Here is a 22,141-nt window from a genome sequence, read left to right on the forward strand (position 1 = left end):
TTCTATTCTATTCTGTCCTATCCTATCCTAATCTTATTCTATTCTATGCTATTCTATTCTATTCTAATTCTATTCTACTTCTAATCTTATTCTATTCTCTATTCTATTGAATTTTATTTATTCTATTCTATTGAATTCTATTCTATTGAATTCTATTATATTCTATTGTCTATTTTATCCTATCCTATCCTATCCTATCCTATCCTATCCTATCCTATCCTATCCTATCCTATCCTATCCTAATCTTATTCTATTCTACCCTATCCTATTCTAATCCTGTCCTATCCTATCCTAATACTATTCTATCCTATTCTATTCTATTCTGTTCTGTTCTATTCTATTATTCTATTCTATTCTTTATTCTATTCTGTATTCTATATTCTATTCTATTCTATTCTATATTCTATTCTATTCTTTATTCTATATTCTATATTCTATTCTATTCTATATTCTATTCCATTCTATATTCTATATTCTATATTCTATATTCTATTCTATTCTTTATTCTATTCTATATTCTATATTCTATTCTATTCTATTCTATTCTATTCTATTCTATTCTATTCTATTCTATTCTATTCTATTCTATTCTATTCTATTCTATTCTATTCTATTCTATATCCTATCCTATCCTATCCTATCCTATCCTATCCTATCCTATCCTATTCTTTATTCTATTCTAATTCTAATTCTAGTTCTATTCCTATTCCATTCTCCAAATCAATCAGACCGGGGGACTTGCAGGGACGCTCATGACGTCACCCCCCTCTCGCTCTCTGCCTCGCTCCCCGTCGCCTCCCGCTGAACTACACCTCCCAGCATGCCTCAAGCCCCAGCCGCCATAGCCGAGGCTCCCGGGAGCTGTAGTTTCCCGCCGCCTGACAGGGCCGCCCCTCTTGTCTCTCCTCTCCTCCCAGCCCCCTCGCCTTAGCCATGCCGACCGCCCGGGCCTCTGAGCCGCCTCCGAGCCTCTTTCTACCCCGCCGCTTCCTTTTTCTCCGGGGACCCCGGGTTTCCCTGACGGGCTCGGCGAACCGGGGCCCTCGCCTTTCCCGGGGCCCTCCCGGGAAGCCCCCCGCCGCGCCACCCGGCCGGCCTCTCTGGGCGTCGTCCCTTGTTTCCCGCCGGGCCGCTTGGGTCGTTGCCCTCCGCTGACTTCCGGCGTTGCCGGGGAGCCGCCGGGAGCGGGGGATGCGGCCGGGTGGCGGCGGCTGCTGCTGCTGCTGGCGGGACGGGCGATGGCGCGGCGGCCCTGAGGGCCTCGAAGAGGCGGCGGAGGAGAAGAAGAAGAAGAAGGGAGGAAGAAGAGGAGGAGGAGGAGGAGGAAGGCGGCGCTGAGGCGGCCGGCGGGGCCGGGGCTGAGGCCGCCGCCGCTGCCGCCGCCGCTGTCGTCGTCGCCTCCTCCTCCGCCCAGGGCAGCCTGAGCCGGGCCTCTCGACACGGAGCCGTTCGGCGGAGGGAAGAAGCAGGAGGAGAAGAAGAGGAGGAGGAGGAGGAAAATGAAGCTCCTGAAGCCGACCTGGGTCAACCACAACGGTGAGAGGAGCGCGTGCAGAGAGAGAGAGGGGGGGGCGAGGGGGGAAACACCCCCCTCCCCCAGGCTCGTGGGATGGAAGGAGAAAAGTGGAGTGGGGGAGGGGGAGGAAAAAGTCCTCTGAGGGAGTGCAGAGGGCTAGGAAAGTGTCAATGATTCTTCCCGTATTCAATATTGGGGGTGGGGGGGTTGAGGAGAAAGTGGGGGAGTCCTCTGAGCGAGTGCAGAGTGGTGGGGGAGGGTCTTCTGCTTTATCTCCCCCCCGGGGAGTGGGGAAGGAGGGGGGTCCTCTGAGGGAGTACAGAGAGCTAGGAAAGTGTCAATGATTCCCATGTTCAGTGGGGTGGGGGGGTTTTGAGGAGAAAGTGGGGGGAGTCCTCTGAGCGAGTGCAGAGTGCTGGGGGAGGGTACTCTGCTTTATCCCCACAGGGAGGGTGGTAGGAGGGGGTCCTCTGGGTGAGTGCAGAGAGGTAGGAAAGTGTCAATGATTCCCATGTTCAGTGGGGTTTTGGAGGAGAAAGGGGGGGGCAGTCCTCTGAGCGAGTGCAGAGTGCTGGGTGAGGGTCCTTGGTTTTATCCCCATGGGCGGGGTGGGGGGAGGAAAACGTCCTCTGAGCCAGTGCAAGAGGGCTAGGGAGGTGTCAATGGTTCCCATATTCAGTGGGGTGGGGGGGGGTTTGAGGAGAAAGGGGGGCAGTCCTCTGAGCGAGTGCAGAGTGCTGGGGGAGGGTACTCTGCTTTATCCCCATGGGGAGGGGGGAAGGAGGGGGTCCTCTGGGCGAGTGCAGAGAGCTAGGAAAGTGTCAATAATTCCCATATTCAATGGGGGGGGGGGTTGAGGAGAAAGTGGGGGGGAGGATGGGGGTCCTCTGAGCCAGTGCAGAGTGCTACGGGAGGGTCCTCGGCTTTATCCCCACGGGCGGAGGGGGGTCCTCCGAGCGAGTATAGAGGGCTAGGGAGGTGTCACTGTTTCCCATATTCAATGGGGGGGGTTGAGGAGAAAGTGGGGGGGGAAGGATGGGGGTCCTCTGAGCCAGTGCAGAGTGGTATGGGAGGGTCCTCGGCTTTATCCCCACAGGAGGAGGGGGGTCCTCCAAGCGAGTATCGAGGGCTAGGGAGGTGTCACTGTTTCCCCATAATCAATGGGGAGGGGTTGAGAAAGGGGGGAGTCCTCTGAGCGAGTGCAGAGTGCTGGGGGAGGGTCCTCGGCTTTATCTCCACGGGAAGGAGGGGGGTTGTCCTTTGAACGAGCATAGAGGGCTAGGAAGGTATCACTGTTTCCCCATATTGAATGGGAGGGGGGTTGAGGAGAAAGAGGGGGAGTCCTCTGAGCCAGTGCAGAGTGCTGGGGGAGGGGTCTTCGGCTTTATCCCCACGGTGGGGGGGGTGGGAGGAAAAAGTCCTCTGAGCCACTGCAAGAGGGCTAGGGAAGTGTCAATGGTTCCCATATTCAATGGGGAAGCGGGGGGAGAGAGGGGGGGACCTCTGAGCACATGCAGAGGGCTAGGGGGAGACTCCAGTGCGAGACCCCTCCAGACTCGTGGGAGGGAAGGAGAAAAGTGTGGGGGGGGGAGTCCTCTGAGCCAGTGCAAGAGGTCTTCTAACTCTCTCTAAGTCTTCTAAGCGTGTGCAAAGTTTTCCATTCCTAAGGAAAATCAGAATAGGTGGCATAGGGCAGTGTCTTTTGTTTACTGGCTGAAGTGCTGTAGCTCCTTACAGTTTTGACTCTCCTTTGTCCTGGGTTTTGATATCAGGACCTTGAAGTGCAGGAATAATACAGAAAACTTTTATAAAGAGTTTGCTGCATTTTTTAAAAAAATGCCTCCCTTGTAGGATTTTGCATGTAAAACCGTTTTTTTGACATGTTTGATGGCAGTAGCTTTTGTAGTACCCTGTTTCCCTGAAAATAAGACATCCCCTGATAATAAACCCAGTTGGGCTTTTGAATGCATGCGCTAAAATAAGACTCTCCTTGAAAATAAGCCCTCCATGAAAATATTTAAACCCAGAGCTGGAAATCAGGTAAGATGTCAAGAGGACCCCCATCTTGCTCCATGCACCTCAAAATAATAAGACCTCCCCGAAAATAAGGCCAAGCACTTATTTCGGGATTCAAAAAAATATAAGACAGGGTCTTATTTTCAGGGAAACATTTTCAGGGTATTTACAATTTTATATCTATGGTATACATTTTTTGGAGATCCCAAAGGCAACAGGACTTCCATGTTGTTTTTTCTTTGAAAACGTTTCGCTTCTCATCCAAGAAGCTTCTTCCGTTCAAAGAGGAAAAAACCAAGGAAGTCCAGTTAGTTGCCTTTTGGAAAAAGCAAATTTGGGACACCTATGATCTGGATGATTATTTATTTATTTATTTATTTATTTATTAGATTTTTATACCGCCCCCTCTCCCGAAGGACTCGGGGCGGTGCACAGCCAAAAGTTAAAAACATACAATATAAACTATTAAAATACGTTTAAAACAGAATTAAATCTACAATGGCTCCCCAATTTAAAATGCCTTACCCATACCCCTATAAAAAGACGAATTTAAAATTTAAAAATTTAAAATTCCCACATTTAAAAAGGGGGAAGATTTAGGCCAGGCCAGCTTGATAAAATAAAAAAGTCTTAAGCGCGCGGCGGAAGGTGCGCAGATCCGGGATCCTACGTATCTCCGGGGGGAGCTCGTTCCAAATCGTAGGTGCCCCCACAGAGAAGGCTCTCCCCCTAGGGGCCGACAGCCGACATTGTTTGGCCGACGGCACCCGGAGGAGCCCCTCTCTATGGGAGCGTACTGGCCGGTGGGAGGCTATTGGTGGTAGCAGGCGGTCCCGTAAATAACCAGGTCCTAAGCCATGGAGCGCTTTAAAGGTGATAACCAGAACCTTGAAGCGCACTCGGAAGACCACCGGGAGCCAGTGCAGCTCGCGCAGGAGAGGTGTCATATGGGAACTCCATGTCGCTCCCATCACCACCCGCGCGGCCGCACTCTGCGCCAGTTGGAGCCTCCGAGTGCACCTCAAGGGGAGCCCCATGTAGAGAGCGTTGCAGTAATCCAGACGAGAAGTAACGAGGGCATGAGTGACTGTGTGTAGGGAGTCCCGATCTAGATAGGGACGCAACTGGCGGATCAGGCGAACCTGATGAAAAATCCTCCTGGACACGGCCGTCACATGCTCTTCTAACGACAGCCGTGAATCCAGGAGGACACCCAAGTTGCGAACCCTATCCGTGGGGGCCAATGATTCACCCCCAATAGTCAGCGATGGCATTAGCTGACTATATCGGGACGTTGGAAACCACAGCCACTCGGTCTTGGATGGGTTGAGCCTGAGCCTGTTCCTCCCCATCCAGATCCGTACGGCCTCCAGGCACTGGGACATCACTTCAAGGGCATCGTTGGGGTGATCCGGGGTGGAGATGTACAGCTGGGTGTCGTCAGCGTACTGATGGTACTCCACCCCAAAACCACGGATGATCTCGCCCAGTGGCTTTACATAAATGTTGAACAAAAGGGGCGAGAGGACCGATCCCTGCGGCACCCCACATATGAGGGGCCTCGGGGTCGACCTCTGCCCCCCTGTCAACACAGACTGCGACCGGTCGGAGAGAAAGGAGGAGAACCACCTTAGTACGGTGCCTCCCACCCCCAACTCTTCCAACCGGTGCAGCATGATACCATGGTCGATGGTATCAAAAGCCGCTGAGAGATCTAACAGGACCAGGACAGAGGAGCAGCCCCTGTCCCGAGCCCTCCAGAGATCATCAACCAACGCGACCAATGCCGTTTCCGTGCTGTATCCAGGCCTGAAACCCGACTGGAACGGATCCAGATACGACGCTTCATCCAGGTACTGGGGAAGCTGTCCCGCAACCACACTCTCAACAACCTTCGCCACAAAACGAAGGTTGGAGACTGGACGATAATTAGCCAATATTGCCGGGTCCAGGGAAGGCTTCTTGAGGAGGGGTCTCACCACCGCCTCCTTAAGGGCGGCGGGGAAGACACCCTCACCCAATGAAGCATTTATAATCCCCTGGAGCCAGCCTCGCGTCACCTCCCGGGAAGCCAGCACTAACCAGGAGGGACACGGGTCCAACAAACATGTGGTCGCGTTCAATCTACCCAGAATCCTGTCCACGTCATCTGGGGTCACAGGATCAAACTCATCCCAGATAACAGTCTCAAGACCTGCCTCCGTCACTCCCGCTGGATCTACCCAGTCGGAGTCCAGACCTTCCCGAATCTGAGTGATTTTGTCATACAGATACTGAACAAAGTCCTCGGCTCTTCCCTCCAAGGGGTCCTCCCGCGCTTCCTGGTGGAGCAGGGAGCGGGTCACCCTAAACAGGGCGGCCGGGCGATTATCTGATGACGCAATAAGAGCAGCAAAATGCGTACATTTTGCTGCTTTTATCGCCACTAGGTAAGTCCTAATATGGGATCTAACCAGTGTCCGGTCCGATTCAGAAAGACTAGCTCTCCAACTACTCTCTAGGCGTCTTTTCCGGCGCTTCATCTCCCTCAGCTCCTCGGTAAACCAAGGAGCAAGGCGAGATCCACGCCGGGTCAGAGGCCGCAAAGGCACGACTCGATCCAGGGCCCCAGCGGCCGCCCTATCCCAGGCGGCCACTAGGTCTCCAGTCGAGGCGTGAGCCAGAACCTCAGGAATTGGCCCAAGCTCCGTTTGGAACCTATCGGGTTCCATCAGGCGCCTGGGGCTGTACCATCTTATCGGTTCCGCCTCCCTGCAGCGGGGTGCCGCGGTACGAAGGTCAAGGCGAAGGAGAGAGTGATCCGACCATGACAAGGGCTCGATGACTACATCCCCTATCTCAAGATCACTCAACCACTGTCCAGAGACAAAAAGCAAGTCCAGTGTGTTTCCCCCAGTGTGCGTAGGGCCATGAATTAGTTGGGTCAGATCCATGGCCGTCATGGAAGCCATGAACTCCCGAGCCACCTCAGACGTCTCGCCCACGGACGGCAGGTTGAAATCCCCCATGACCATAAGTCTGGGGGTATCAACCGCCACCGCAGCAATAACGTTGAGTAGCTCAGGCAGGGTTGCTGCCACGCGGCAGGGAGCCAGGTACGTGATCAGCAAGCCCATCTGAACCCCATGGCCCCACTTCACAAGGAGGGACTCACAGCCAGCTGTCTGAGGTACAGTGGTCTCCCTGGGCCTAAGGCCTTCTCTAATAATAACCGCCACTCCCCCGCCCCTCCCTTGTGACCTCGGCTGATGGAATGCGCGGAAGCCTGGTGGGCACATTTCTACCAGAGGGACCCCTCCCTCCGGGCCCAACCAGGTCTCCGTAATACCCGCCAGGTCCGCTCCCCCCTCCTGAACAAGATCACAGATGAGGGGGGCTTTATTTACTACGGACCTGGCGTTGCACAACATCAGACGAAGGCCCGGGCCGTGAGGATCTGTGCAACCTGGCAAACGGGTGGAGCCTTGGGGGCCGGAGCACCCTACCGCTTGGAGACAGCAGGTGCGTGCTCCCTTAACATGATATGGCCCCCTGCTCCCGCCATATCTACCCCTCCCACTCACAGTACTGATGGTAAAAACACAGTCCGAACAAGCTCGACCCCCTCCATTGCCCCCGGGTCCCCCACCCGCCCCGCCGCGCGTCGTGGCCGGGCCTGACCCTCCCCTTGGTGGGTTATCCCCCAAACCCACGCCCCTAATTCCAATACCACCCCCCTCCCCCCTCCCCAAACCCCTTAAAAGGTTAGACATAGACAATTTTAAAAAACCCCGCAACCCCCTCTTTGCGACATGCCACCTCTCGGGGTTCCAAAGCCCGTCATCGAGGTAGGCCCTCGATAGAGTGGAGGGCCAAGCCTGCGAGAGGGGGGAGTCTCGCAGACCAAGAAGCTCCGCTGCTGAGTACAGTTTGGTCATAGTGGCTCGCCATGACCATATCCTAAGGGTCCTAAAAGGACAGGGAAGAAGGTAGGGAAATGGGGAATCTCACACATAATTCACAGGACCAAGTCCACTGTCCCCTCACAACAGAGGACACAGTCACAATCCACAACGACCACAATCCAAGGGGGAAAATCGATCCAACCACCCTCTCACGGTGATTAGGTCAGCTGGTCCGCCCCCATTTGTGGTGAAGTGGCAGCAATAGAGTCAGTACATCCAGTGTCCAGGGATCAGGTCCAAAAAACCGCCCTCTCACGGCAGTTGGTCCGATGGTCGGGTCCCCATCGCTGGTAAAGTGCTTATGTGCTTATGTGTGAATACATCCCGATTCAGCCCTCAGGAGGCCCCAACACCAGGCCACCCTCTCACGGTGGCCAACTGGTGTCCAGCCCCCTTAGCCGAAGGGATGCAGCTATGGACCGACCTCCAATTTTCCATAGCCCTCTCCACAGTCAGGGGGTTCAGCTGGTAGTGAGAACATAGCGGAAGTGAGTCCCACCGGCTAAAGTTGGTCCCCGTGGGCCCGGTCTTAAAAGGGGAGCGCTGGGAAGAGACAAATGAGGCGGAAGTGGGGCGGTTGTTTCAAGCCCCCAACCTCTCGCGCAACCACAGATTAAAGACTCTGTAATAGACATTTCTTGGAGATATTTATTGACATTTAAATTAGGCTTCGTGGTTTGAGTCTTTCTTTGTTCAGCATAGAATGAAAGGTATTAGTGACAACTTAGCATTTAAAGAGACAGTTTCTGGTTCTCTGATCTCTTCCGCTACTTGAAAACAGTACTGCTTACTTTCTGCAGACCTGTGACAGTGTATATCTTCTCAATACTTTCGTTGAAGGGCACAGTTCCCTATTTTAGCATTGTGCTACCCTGTTTCCCCGAAAATAAGACCCAACCGGAAAATAAGTCCTAGCATGATTTTTCAGGATGCTAGTAATATAAATCCTACCCCCAAAATAAGCCCCAGTTAAGATTGTCAGCCAGATGGATGCATTTAGTACTGTATTTCCCCCAAAATAAGACCTAACCAGAAAATAAGCCCTAATGTGTCTTTTGGAGCAAAAAAATTAATATAAGACCCGGTCTTATTTCCAGGGAAACACAGTATTTCCATCAAAGGGAGGTTAAACGGCCTTTTCTCCCCCTGAAAACTTAAAAGAGCTCTTTGGAAGTAATCTAGCGCATAAGTGGCCATTTCATGACCTCTGAAGAAAATGTATTTTCCATCCAGATCAGAAATTGCTTGGACCCTCTATGGGACATTCGCTGGAAAAAAAGTATTAAACTATACTTTGGGCTGCTGAACAGATCATAGATTTCCCATTAGGAAGACAAATGTCAGCATCTCTAACTTGGAAAACATTTTACGACGGGTCTGGTTGGTTTTTATGGAAAGCAGGATTGTCTTTTGATCATCTTTCATTGTGCATTATTGAACCTTATTTAGCCTCCTGGACAGTTAAGCTTTGCGTTAGCGATTTCTTGCTAGGAGATTTGTAAAGATAACCAACAGCAGTAACGGAAGATCACATATTAACCCTCTAAAGAATATAGATTGAGCAAATCTCCAAAGCGTATTGCTGATCCTTTAATCCTTATTGTCAAGAAGGATCTGGAAGCATCGTTGGATTGTTTTTCTTTGCAGAGGTGAAGAAAGGGCTACAAATACCCATACCATATCCAGAGTGTCCTGCTGGGCTTCCAAGGAAGGGGTGTTTGAAGTTCCTTCCATCCAAAGGATTGGTGGATAAGGACTCCTCAAAGTAGCCCCATTGCAGAGTTTCCTTGGGAGCCGTTCTGCCTTCTTTTAGAAAGTCAGCTAAAATCACGTTGAGCAGTAAGACCTCCAGAGTGCAAACCTCGCCGTGAAAGAGGTCACCCCCAGAGGGTGTGATACGTGTCAGTTTTAAAGTGTATTATTGGTTGTTTGTTGACAACTAACAAACGCTGAGCTTGTCGATCGAAAGGTCGGCAGTTCAGCGGTTCAAATCCCTAGTGCTGCGTAACCGTGTGAGCTCCCGTGACTTGTCCCAGCTTCTGCCAACCTAGCAGTTCGAAAGCACGTAAAAAAAATGCAAGTAGAAAAAGAGGGACCACCTTTGGTGGGAAAGTAACAGTGTTCCGTGCGCCTTTGGCTTTGAGTCATGCCGGCCACATGACCACGGAGACGTCTTCGGACAGCGCTGGCTCTTCGGCTTTGAAACGGAGATGAGCACCACTCCCTGGAGTCGGGAACGACTAGCATATATGTGCGAAGGGGAACCTTTACCTTTACCTTACATTGGGGAATTCTGGGAGTTGAAGTCCCCTTGTCTTAAATTGGCCGACTTTGAGAAACCCCAGTCTACAGCATCTTTGGTCATTGATCCCTTTGGAAAAACGCAGTGGAATAGTCGGGTTTCTTCCTCTTTAAATTTAACTTGGAAGCTTTGAAATTTTATTTTAGATAGTTGCTGGCTGACTTATCACTTTGTTAGTGATAAACTATCTCTCTGTCTCCCCGCAGTGTGGTGCATTACAAGGATACTCTGCTCAAAGTATTTTTCTCTCTTATTTTTTTTTTTCCAGCGAAGCCGATATTTTCAGTTGACATTCATCCAGATGGGACCAAGTTTGCAACCGGAGGGCAAGGTAGGGTTGCCGAAAAAGTTTCTTGTTAAAAGTCCTGCACCCAGTCTACCAAAGGAGCTTAAATAGTTAACCTGTGCGGGTACACTTCGCTTAGGGGGCCACTTGTTCCGCGACCAGGGAGGGAAGACTTAAAACTGCTTCACAAACATGGAGCTGCGTTTCCCCGCCACCTCCGGTCATGTGATCATGATTTGAGCACTTGGCAAACTGCATTCATGGTTGTTGCAGTTTCCCACTGTCACATGATCGCCGTCTGCGGACTTTCCTTGCTGGCTCCCAAACACGTAAAGTCAATGGGGGAAGCCAAACGCTCCTCACTGAACAACCTGTGATTCACTTAGCGGCCACCCTGAAAAAATGTTGTGAGTCGTCGCGGAGGTCCTTGCTGAATGACCGCTTCACTTAGCAGTGGCGTTTCCTGCCAGCTATTGTGTTTCCCCGAAAATAAGACCCTGTCATATATTTTTTTGAACCCTGAAATAAGCGTTTGGCCTTATTGCCATGCGATCAAAAGCCCGATTGGGCTTATTATCAATGGATGTCTTATTTTGAAGAAAACAGGGTAATGTAAGTCATCTTGGAGGTCCTTGCTGAATGACCGCTTCACTTAACAGTGGCGTTTCCTGCCAGCTAAATTCAGGTCATTAAGTGAGAACAGCCTGCAAACAAAAGCATCCGTTTGCCCTTAACAATTCTCTCTTGGATTGTTGTGGCCCGTACGCAGCCTGTGCACCTGGTGGCTGATTCAGACAACGAGGCCGGAGAAGATGTGCCAGAGGCGGGGATTCAGCCAGGGCCTTCAGAACCTCCAGAAGCTTCCATGGGTGAAGAGGACGAAGAGGAGGAGCCTCTTCTCGATGCACAGACACGCAGAGCTGCCAAAAGGCAGGAGTGGCTCCTCAGGAGGAGGTCTCCTCGAGAGTAAGGCTTGGGGCTAATTGGCCACTCCCTTAGCCTATTTAAGGAGGAATGCCGACTGAAGCAATTTGCAGGGAACAACTTCGTTCACTCTCCTTCGTGCCTTGAACTTAGTTTTCTGCAAATTGCTTCTGGGCTTTCTGCCAACCATATAAACTAAGGTTTGTACAGACTTTGTGTGTGCTGCGTTCTTTGGGGTCCGTAGCTGGGGCAGAACATGGATTGAGTCATGCTAAACATTACGTTTTACCTAAGGAATATTTTAAAGTATTGTTGCTGTGGTCCTTTCAGTTGGGATCACAGAAGTGAAATATTGCTGGGCCTAAAACGATAGAAACAGAGCGACAGTAAAGAACAAAAGCCAGACAAAGGCATCTCCCCTAGAGTTATAACCGACTTGGACATTCTCTGTGCATAAATGCTCTTTCTCCGTTCGGATGCAGGCTGTTTTGCTAGTTATAATAGGCCTGGGCTATTCCTGAGTCCGTCTGCATTTGGTTTTGATTTATTTAGGGCAGTGATGGCGGACCTTTTCAGGACCGAGTGCCCAAACTGGATTCTCGGAAACCTCTAGACCAGCTGGCTGGCGCACACATGCCTGTTTTTTGGCCGTTTTCTGGTGTTTTTCCAGGCCGTTTTCTGGCTGTTTTCCAGGCCATTTCCAGGCTGTTTTTTGGGGCTAAAAATCCCAGAAAACAGCCCGAAAAAGGTCCGGAGACAGCCCAAAAAACAGCTTGGTTTTTGGCCATTTTCAGACCATTTTCTGGCACCCGCAAAGACCAGCTGGCCGGAAACGAGAAGAGCAACTGGCAATAGCGTGCCTGCCCACAGAGAGGGCTCTACGTGCCACCGGTTTGCCATCACGGATTTAGGGGGTGGACTTCGCCTGCAGTGAGCCCCACAGCGTGCGTGGCGAACAGCAGCGATTGAGATTCTTAGGATAAAATATCAGAAGCAAATTCGCTTGCCAACCCCGAGGTTATAATTAATGTGGCATTAGTTGGATTAATTTAAAATGTGCAGTTGAATAGGCTTCAGCGTTCAGTATCTTTCCCTCTCCTTTATTTATAGTGGCAGGGGTACATTTTTCCCCTAATGAAAGTGATGCTAGCTACAGAATTTGGAAGAAAAAAAAACCCCACTCTGAATTAAGCCATAGGTGTTTCCTGAGATCTTATCATTAAAAAATATTTGTTGCTCTGTAGTATCAGTACAGAAGTTACATTTTCTTTAGAATCCAGGTTGTAGCTACGTGTATTCATAGTTTTGCAACTTTGAGCTAAACTTAAACATGTGCAGCCATATTTGAAATACTGCATTTCTTTGTAGTGTATTTTTGTTCAAATGCTATTGCTGCAGCAGAAGCCTCAGTGGAATTGAGTTCTCTCATTTGAAGCTGTGTGGATTTCAACTCACAGCCAGGTTGTCTGGGGAATTCTGGGAATTGAAGTCCACACAGCTTAAAGTTGCTGAGGTGGAGAAACTCTGCTGCCGAAGCAGACGCGTCTAGTGCTCTATTGTTTGCTAAATTAAGAAGGAGGTTACACACTGCTTTGAAGAAAGCTCTTTAGCAAAAATAAAAACCTGCCTTTCCTTCTTCGCAATAACTGCAGTGAAAAATTTGTTCTTCCTTGTGTCTTTAGGGCAAGATTCCGGAAAAGTTGTAATATGGAATATGGCTCCTGTCCTCAAGGAAGAGGATGAAAAGAACGAGAATGTACCCAAAATGCTTTGTCAGATGGACAATCATTTAGGTATGGTAGAATAGATCTAACTTTTGGGGGGAGTGATGGGCCAGCGTAATTTGAGAGCCAGTTTGGTCTAGTGGTTAAGTCACCAGACTGGAAAGCAAGAAAGCGTGAGTTCTAGTCCTGCCTTAGGCATGAAAGCCAACTATGGGTGACATTGGGCCGCTAGGAAATGGAGAGTTCTAGTCCCGAGTTAGGTATAAAAGCTGGCTGGGTGACTTTGGGCCAATCACCAGGAGAGGGTGAGTTCTAGTCCCACTTTAGGCATAAAAGCCAGCTGGGTGACTTTGAGCCAGTCTCTCTCTCTCTCTCAGTCCAATCCACCTTAGGCCAGCTAGGTGACTTTGGGCCAATCACCAGGAGAGGGTGAGTTCTAGTCCTGAGTTAGGTACAAAAGCTGGCTGAGTGACTTTGGGCCAATCACCAGGAGAGGGTGAGTTCTAGTTCTGAGTTAGGTACAAAAGCTTGGCTGGGTGAATTTGGGCCAATCACCAGGAGAGGGTGAGTTCTAGTCCCACCTTAAGCATGAAAACCAGCTGGGGTGACTTTGGGCCAATCACTCGCTTTCTCTCTTGGTCCAACCTACCTCACAGGGTTGTTATTATGGGGAAAATAGGAGGAGGAAGGTGAGTTTCGATAGGTTCACCACCTTGTAAAAATAACAAAGGCAGGATACAAACAAGGCATATATATCGTCCAATGCCAAAAAAGCCCATCTGACATTTTGGAGAATTAAAAACACCACCTGTGCTTTGAAAATATCACCAGGTGGTAACCCTTCCACCAGCTCCAGCCTCAGGAAAAAAATGTGTCTTTTTTTCAAGCACCCTCCTCTTCCCATTTTTGTTCCAGCCTGCGTGAATTGCGTGCGATGGTCAAACAACGGCATATACCTTGCCTCAGGGGGAGATGACAAACTGATCATGATCTGGAAGAGAGCAGCGTAAGTGTATTTTCCTCCCTTCCCCCCCCCCCACTAAATTTAATTCTTGGCATCTTCCTCAGGCTCTTTGGGGGGGAAAAAGTTCTTTATCTTACGGTCAAGGTTGGGTAAACATCTATAACTATAACATCTATCCTGTAGCGACACCCCGGCGCCACATTTTATCATGGTTTTACCTTAATTTAATACTTTTTATCTTGCTTTACTGTCTCGTTCACACATTTTTGCCTGCCTGCCTGCCTATGCTGACGGCTCTATTTAAACTTCACTCTGGGTTTGTGCACTCTTGTGTGTTTTATCAGTGTTGTAGGTCAGCGATTGCACCGCCTCTGTAGGTGCCATACGCTAAATAGATAAGTTGGGTAAACATGAATTCAAAGAATGGGCTTGTCGATGGAGAGGAAGTTAAACCTGGGTTTTGTTTCCTAAAATGAGTTGACATCACTTCTTGTATCAATGCCGCCACTTGGCTGTTCTTACTAACCGTCACGTGTTTGAGAGGTCCTTGGTGCTCTCTGAGCTTGGTGGTTTTCTTGCAGACATTTCATTCATTCATTCATTCATTCATAGATAAATAAATGAATAAATAAATAAAAAAATAAAGAATTTAATAATGAATGTATCTGCCCTCAGAGTGGAAGGGATTGCCACACTCGAATTGGCCTTTTTAGTCACACTAAATACTGTTTTAGGACCTCTTTCCAGAGCACAGTACCATAGACTCTTGAGACTGAAGGATGCCAATGATTGATTGATTAAATAAATAAATAAATAAATAATGAATTTAATAATGAATGTATCTGCCCTCAGAGTGGAAGAGATTGCCACTCTCGAATTGGCCTATTTATTTATTTATTTATTTATTTATTTATTTATTTATTTATTTATTAAATTTCTATACCGCCCTTCTCCAAATAGGACTCAGGGTGGTGCACAGCCTAAGTAAAAACAGAGCATACAAAATTTAAAAAACAGTATTAAAATAATTAAATATTTTGGCCGTAAATTAAAACAACCCAATTTAAAATCAATTTAAAATTAGCTCAAGCCAGCCCAGCTAGTTGAAATAAATAGGTTTTCAGGGCCCAACGAAAAATCCGGAGGTCTGTTATTATACGTAACTCTGGCAGAAGGTTGTTCCAGAGGGTGGGCGCCGTCACAGAGAAGGCTCTCCCCCTGGGGGTTGCTAGCCGACATTGTCTGGCGGACGGCACCCTGAGGAGGCCCACTCTGTGCGAGCGTACTGGCCGGTGGGAGGCTATTGGTGGCAGAAGGCGGTTTGTTTTGTTTTATGTTTTATTTGATTTATATGCCGCCCTTCTCCGGAGACTCAGGGCGGCTTACAATGTGCTCAGCAATAGCCTTCATCCTTTTGTATATTTATACAAAGTCACCTTATTGCCCCCACAAACCGGGTCCTCATTTTACCCACCTTAGAAAGGATGGAAGGCTGAGTCGACCTTGAGCCTAGTGAGATTCGAACCTGCAGAAATTGCAGGCAGCTGTGTTAATAACAGGGTGCATTAAACCACTGTACTACCAAGCCGGTCTCGTAAGTACCCCGGCCCTAAGCTATGGAGCGCTTTTTTAGTCACACTAAATGCTGTTTTAGGTCCTCTTTCCAGAGCACAGTACCATAGTCTCTTGAGACTGAAGGATGCCAATGATTGATTGATTGATTGATTAAATAAATAAATAAATAAATAAATAAATAAATAAATAAATAAATAAATAATGAATTTAATAATGAATGTATCTGCCCTCAGAGTGGAAGGGATGGCCACTCTCGAATTGGCCTTTTTAGTCGCACTAAATGCTGTTTTAGGACCTCTTTCCAGAGCACAGTACCATAGTCTCTTGAAACTGAAGGATGCCAATGATTGATTGATTGATTGATTAAATAAATAAATAAATAAATAGTCATTGTACATGTATACACAGTATACCCATACAACGAAATTCACTTAACACCCAAAGACCAGGTCCAACACACATAACAATCCCCAAAGACGCTCCCATCCACCACAAATTCCCCACCCCTAAGCCACCCAAACATCCACACAACAGACCATAACCCAACTAGGTAACATAATCAGGACTAGAAGGGAGGAGAGGGGGTGGACTGTGGGGTCCTTGGTGCTCACTGAGCTTGGGTGTTTCCCTGCAGACGTTTCATTACCCAACTAGGTAACTTCATCAGTGCTAGTGTTAGTCCGACGATGCTAGTCTGATGATCTTACCAAACTATCTTCCCAAAGATTCTTTTTCAAGAGGCAACTGGACTTTCTGGTTTTTTTCCTTGAAGACGTTTCGTTTCTCATCCAAGAAGCTTCTTCAGAAGCTTCTTGGATGAGAAACGAAACATCTTCAAAGAAAAAAAAAAGCAAAAAGTCCAGTTGCCTCTTGAAAAAAGCACCTTTGAGACAATCATGACCTGGATGACAGAGAATCTCCATAGACATTTAGCAAACGAGGTAACATCATCAGACTAGCACTAATGATGTTATCTAGTTTGGATAATGAAATATCTGCAAGAACACAACCAAGCTGAGAGAGCACCAAGGACCCCACAGTTCCTCCCTCCCTCCCTCCCTCCCTCCCTCCCTTCTTCCTTCCTTCCTTCCTTCCTTCCTTCCTTCCTTCCTTCCTTCCTCCTCCTCCTCTCCACAAATTCCACTCCCTTTCTAGTGCTGATGATATTCCCTAGTCGGACCCAAAATGTCTGTAAGAAAAGAACCAAGCTCAGAGGAGCAAGGACCCCATAGTCAGTCCCTCCCTCCCTCCCTCCCTCCCTCCCTCCCTCCCTCCCTCCCTTCCTTCTTTCCTTCCTTCTTCCTCCACTCCACAAATTCCACTCCCTTTCTAGTGCTGATGATATTCCCTAGTTGGACCCAAAATGTTTGTAAGAAAAGAACCATGCTCAGAGGAGCAAGGAACCCATAGTCAGTCCCTTCCTTCCTTCCTTCCTTCCTTCCTTCCTTCCTTCCTTCCTTCCTTCCTTCCTTCCTTCCTTCCTTCCTTCCTTCTTCCTCCACTCCACAAATTCCACTCCCTTTCTAGTGCTGATGATATTCCCTAGTCGGACCCAAAATGTTTGTAAGAAAAGAACCATGCTCAGAGGAGCAAGGAACCCATAGTCAGTCCCTCCCTCCCTCCCTCCCTCCCTCCCTCCCTCCCTCCCTTCCTTCCTTCCTTCCTTCCTTCCTTCCTTCCTTCCTTCCTTCCTTCCTTCTTCCTTCCTTCGTTCCTTCCATCCATCCATCCATCCATCCATCCATCCATCCATCCTTCTTCCTCCTCTCCACAAATTCCACTCCCTTTCTAGTGCTGACGATATTCCCGTCGGACACAAAACGTCTGCAAGAAAACAACCAAGCTCAAGAGAGCAGCAAGGACCCCTCGTTTCAACTCTGAGCTGCAAATCTTCTCCTTTATTGACACCTCCCCTGTTTCTTCCCTAGGTACATTGGGCCCAGCACCGTGTTTGGTTCCAGTAGTAAGCTGGCTAACGTAGAGCAGTGGAGGTGTGTCTCAATTCTGAGAAGCCACTCAGGCGGTAAGACTGCTTGAAAACTCCCGAGGGGTTTGGTTGTGTCGCATTGTCTGCTTTCTAAAAAAAATAAGATTCCTCCTTGATCGTCTGACGGGCTAAGCTTGATGACGTTTGGATGTCATTCTTTTTTTTTTTTGCATCGCGTTATTCCAGTCTGGGATGTGGAGGCTCAGTGGCTAAGATGCTGAGCTTGTCGATCGAAAGGTCGACAGTTCAGCGGTTCGAATCCCTAGTGCCGCATAACGGGGTGAGCTCCTGTGACTTGTCCCAGCTTCTGCCAACCTAGCAGTTCGAAAGCACGTAAAAAATGCAAGTAGAAAAATAGGGACCACCTTTGGTGGGAAGGAAACAGCGTTCTGTGCGCCTTTGGCGTTGAGTCATGCTGGCCACATGACCACGGAGATGTCTTCGGACAGTGCTGGCTCTTTGGCTTTGGAACAGAGATGAGCACTGCCCCCTAGAGTCGGGAACGACTACCACGTATGTGCGAGGGGAACCTTTACCTTTACCTATTCCAGTCTAGTCACAGTTAGTCCTCAACTTGCAACGGTTCTTTTAGTGACTGTTCGAAGTTACAACAGCACTGAAAAATGTGACTTATGACCGTTGCTGTGTCCCAAGGTCAGGTGAATCCCCTTTGTGACCTTCTGACCAGCAACGTTCACAGGGAAGCCAGATTCACTTAACAACCGGGTTACTAACTTATCAACTGCAGTGGTTCACTTAACAACTGCGGTAAGAAAGCTTGTAAAATGGGGTAAAAACTCACTTAACAAATGTCTCAACAACAGAAATGTTGGGCTCCATTGTGATCATAAGTCGCGTACTACCTGTTATCAACTCGTAAAGCATTCCTGGCCTCCTCTCGAGTTGCCATAGAAGGGAGGGGGGAAAACTGATGGAGCAACACGGCAGCACATTCCATGCATATCTTTTTCAAGGCCTCAACCTACGTTACCAGAGGCAGCCAGAGAGGCGTGTTCTCTACTGCCCGCGAAAGTGCTCCGTTGGAGAATGTGATTTATGACACACCCTGGGAGGAGGGAGGAAAAACAGGCTCATAGTTCGGACGTAAATTACGTGGGGCAGAGCTGACTCCACTTGGGTATGTGCCGACATGTTGCTCCTAATAAAATACTGGATTTCTTTTGAAACTTGGCTCGAGGCTCATGAATTAATTAGGGCATCCGACCCTGACACCTGTATTAGTTTACTCAGGTGGTCTGTGGCAGGGGTCTCCAACTTTTTGCAACTTTAAGGCTTGTGGGCTTCTATTCTCCAGGCTGGCTGAGGAATTCTGGGAGTTGAAGTTCACAAGCCTTAAAGTTTCCAAAGCTGGGGAACCCTGGTCTGTCGGACTACAGCCAGCAATACCCAGATATTAGACCCACCCCCACCCCATCAGCCACTCAAACCTGCTGGTTGCTTTGATCATGGTCTCTCAGCCCACCTTTCCTTACCAGGTGTCTGTGAAGAAGAGCACATGTAGTCCTTGACTTATGACCTACTGTCACAGGATTAATTGGTATGGGCCGGATGCTGTCCCTGGAATTCATATTACCATGTTTTTCACACTTCCACATAGATGTCATGGACGTGGCGTGGTCCCCTCACGACGCGTGGCTAGCCTCCTGCAGCGTGGACAACACGGTTGTGATCTGGAATGCTCTCAAATTCCCCGGTAAGGATATTTGGAAACCGCTTTGGGTTTATTTGTGCTTGAGGTGGCTGGGGGTGGTGGTGGGGGGGGTAATGAAACGTTGATTTTGGGTTTCGCTGATTAGATAGGTTTATAGAGAGATAAGAGCCGCGGTGGCGCAGTGGGTTAGAATGCAGGACTGCAAGGCTATTTCTGCTGACTGCCGGCTGCCTGAAATTTGGCAGTTGGAATCTCACCAGGCTCAAGGTTGGCTCAGCCTCCCATCCTTCCAAGATGGGTAAAATGAGGATCCAGATTGTTGGGGGCAAAAGGCTGACTCCGTAAAACCACTTAGAGAGGACTGTAAAAGCACCGTGAAGCAATATATATTTTCCTTCCTTCCTTCCTTCCTTCCTTCCTTCCTTCCTTCCTTCCTTCCTTCCTTCCTTCCTTCCTTCCTTCCTCCATCCATCCATCCATCCATCCATCCATCCATGGTGCACAATGGTTAGAATGCAGAATTGCAGGCTGACTCTGCCTACAGCCAGGAGTTCGATCCTGACCGGCTCAAGAGCCTTGATAGTACAAGGGTTTAGTGCACCCTGTTATTAACACAGCTGCCTGCAATTTCTGCTGGTTCGAATCTCTCCAAGGCTCAAGGTTGACTCAGCCTTCCATCCTTTCTAAGGTAGGTGAAATGAGGACCCAGTTTGTGGGGGCAATAAGCTGACTTTGTATAAAATATACAAAAGAATGAAGGCTATTGCTTAAAGCATTGTAAGCCGCCCTGAGTCTCCGGAGAAGGGCGGCATATAAATCAAATTAAAAAAAAAAAAAAAAAAAAAAAAAAAAAAAAAAAAGGTTGACTCAGCCTTCCACCCTTCCGAGGTCGGTAAAATAAGGACCCAGATTGTTGAAGGCAAGAGGCTGACTCTGTAAAACCGCTTAGAGAGAGCTGTAAAAGCATCGTGAAGCGGTATATAAGTCTGTTATTGCTATTCCTTCCTTCCTTCCTTCCTTCCTTCCTTCCTTCCTTCCTTCCTTCCTTCCTTCCTTCCTTCCTTCCTTCCTTCCTTCCATCCATCCATGGTGCACAATGGTTAGAATGCAGTATTGCAGGCTGATTGTGCCAACAACCAGGAGTTCGATCCTGACCAGCAAAAGGTTGACTCAGCCTTCCATCCATCCTTCCAAGTCGGGTAAAATGAGGACCCAGATGGTTGGGGAGCAAGAGGCTGACTATAAACCGCTTAGAGAGGGCTGTAAAAGCACTGTGAAGCGGTATATAAGTCTAAGTGCTCTTGCTATTTGATGTTATAGAAATGGCTACTTTATACTTTACTGTATAAAAGTAAAAAGTTGAGATTTCATGTTATTGTCCTATTCTACTGCACCAAAAGGACTCGGAAGTCAATGCTTTTTTCTTTTCTCCCCGCCCCCCTCCTATACTTTTCTCTCTTCCTCTTTTCCTCCTCTATTTCTCCTCCTCTTTATATTTTTGTATTGGATGCTCTGCTAAAATTGATTTTTTTAAAAAAATGAATCTCAATTCTGGTAAGGAGCTTCCCACTGACTGAATTGTCCTGCCAATGTATGAGGCTCCCGTTTCCTGTTTGAATCCAAAGCATTTCCATTAACTACCCATTTCACCCTCTCTCTCTCTTTTTTTTTTCTGTCCGCAGAAATCCTTGCCACTCTGAAAGGTCACTCTGGCCTGGTTAAGGGGCTGACCTGGGACCCTGTTGGGAAATATATTGCATCTCAAGCTGATGACCGAAGTTTGAAAGTCTGGCGAACCATGGACTGGCAGCTAGAAACCAGCATTACCAAACCTTTTGACGAAGTACGTAGTGCGATAACGATGAGCTTAACGTTTCCATGCATCGTTCTGTCCTTTTGCAGTCGGGCTTCCGAGTCAGTTTCAAGACACCCACCTGCCCAAAACTCTTTAAAGCAGCTGCATTTTTTCCTGGAATCTCATAGTGGAAAGACCCAGCTGCTTGAAAAAGTTGCAGAGGGTGGTTATGTTCACACTTCTCAGCACCATTTTTTGGGGTGGGGAATCAGATACCAAGTGCCACCGTAGGAGAGGACCAGCTGAACCTGAGGGAGGGGTCAAACATGTCATCAGTCTCGAGTCCCTTCGCATCCACAAGAGATCTTAAGTCCAGGCCACCTTGAATTCATTGACTCTTATCTACCACCAATTTGCTTTGACCGTTTTACAGTGAATTCCTCTCCAGCAAAGTCTTTCCTCTCCCACAATCTTTCAAGATAGTTCACAATTACCGGCCTTTATCAGCCTTGGAGAGTGGCCAGGCCGATATCTTTCAAATGCTGCAATACTTGGCAAGAATGCAGGAATGAACTAATTGTCTCCTGCAAACTCCACTCCCCTTTCGCTCCTCTTTTATTCCCTCTGGGAGGGGCCCTTCATCGTCCACCTGTGGCCTTACTCCCAAGCCGACCCTTGTTCTTAAGCTCTTCCCTTCGCCTGGCAACTCTGCGCATGCGCACACTAGGAACAGGCTCCAGCTGTTTGTCTGCCTCACTGATGTCCGACTCCGAAGGCAGCTGATAACTGTCGGACGGCCCTGGCTCCCTCTCTGACTCGGGCGCAGAGCCCTCATCAGAGCCTTCCCCAGACTCCAGGACTGGCCCATGTTCCTCCCCAACCTCCTCACTGTCTGAATCCGCTGCCATGCCACAACACATAGCTATGGAAAATCCGAATAGCCCTGCTTATTTCTTTCATGCTTCTCTGCCTGTGAATCTTCGCCAGTTTTGTGCACGATGCCCTCGTTCTCTTTCAGTGTGGAGGCACAACACACGTGTTGCGCATCAGCTGGTCTCCTGACGGGCATTACCTGGTCTCGGCCCATGCGATGAATAATTCCGGGCCCACCGCCCAGATCATTGAGAGGGACGGATGGAAAACCAACATGGATTTTGTCGGCCACCGCAAAGCAGTGACAGTAGTGGTGAGTTCTCTCCCATCCTGAAGGTAGATTGCTCCAAAGTCAACGGCTCCAAAGCAAATGTTGATAAGTCAGGCTTTGGAGGAAATCTTGCTCGGGGGTTCATAGGGGAAAGGGGATTCTCCCAGTGGGGAAATCCAATTTTTTTTACTACTGGTTCTGTAGGCATGGCTTGGTGGGCGTGGTGTGGCTTGGTGGGCGTGGCAGGGGAAGGATACTGCAAAATCTCCATTCCGTCCCCACTCCTGGGGGA

General features: G+C 48.7%; 1 protein-coding gene across 2 annotated transcripts in view; it reads left to right on the top strand.

Annotated features, from left to right (window-relative positions):
- The first annotated feature begins 1,174 nt into the window (after window positions 1–1,174).
- Window positions 1,175–22,141, top strand: part of HIRA (histone cell cycle regulator) — a 51,514-nt gene continuing 30,547 nt past the window's right edge. For both annotated transcript variants that reach the window (XM_070950519.1, XM_070950520.1), the window contains exons 1-8: window positions 1,175–1,536; window positions 10,047–10,109; window positions 12,671–12,781; window positions 13,628–13,718; window positions 17,180–17,274; window positions 18,857–18,952; window positions 20,593–20,753; window positions 21,724–21,891. In XM_070950519.1, coding sequence (XP_070806620.1) covers window positions 1,500–1,536; window positions 10,047–10,109; window positions 12,671–12,781; window positions 13,628–13,718; window positions 17,180–17,274; window positions 18,857–18,952; window positions 20,593–20,753; window positions 21,724–21,891 — 822 coding nt within the window. In that variant the 5' untranslated portion in view covers window positions 1,175–1,499. The remainder of the gene's footprint in view (window positions 1,537–10,046; window positions 10,110–12,670; window positions 12,782–13,627; window positions 13,719–17,179; window positions 17,275–18,856; window positions 18,953–20,592; window positions 20,754–21,723; window positions 21,892–22,141) is intronic.

This window comes from Pituophis catenifer, unplaced genomic scaffold (genome assembly GCF_029215685.1).
Source record: "Pituophis catenifer annectens isolate HBS135680 unplaced genomic scaffold, rPitCat1.0.hap2 SCAF_10, whole genome shotgun sequence".
Lineage (NCBI taxonomy): Eukaryota > Metazoa > Chordata > Lepidosauria > Squamata > Colubridae > Pituophis > Pituophis catenifer.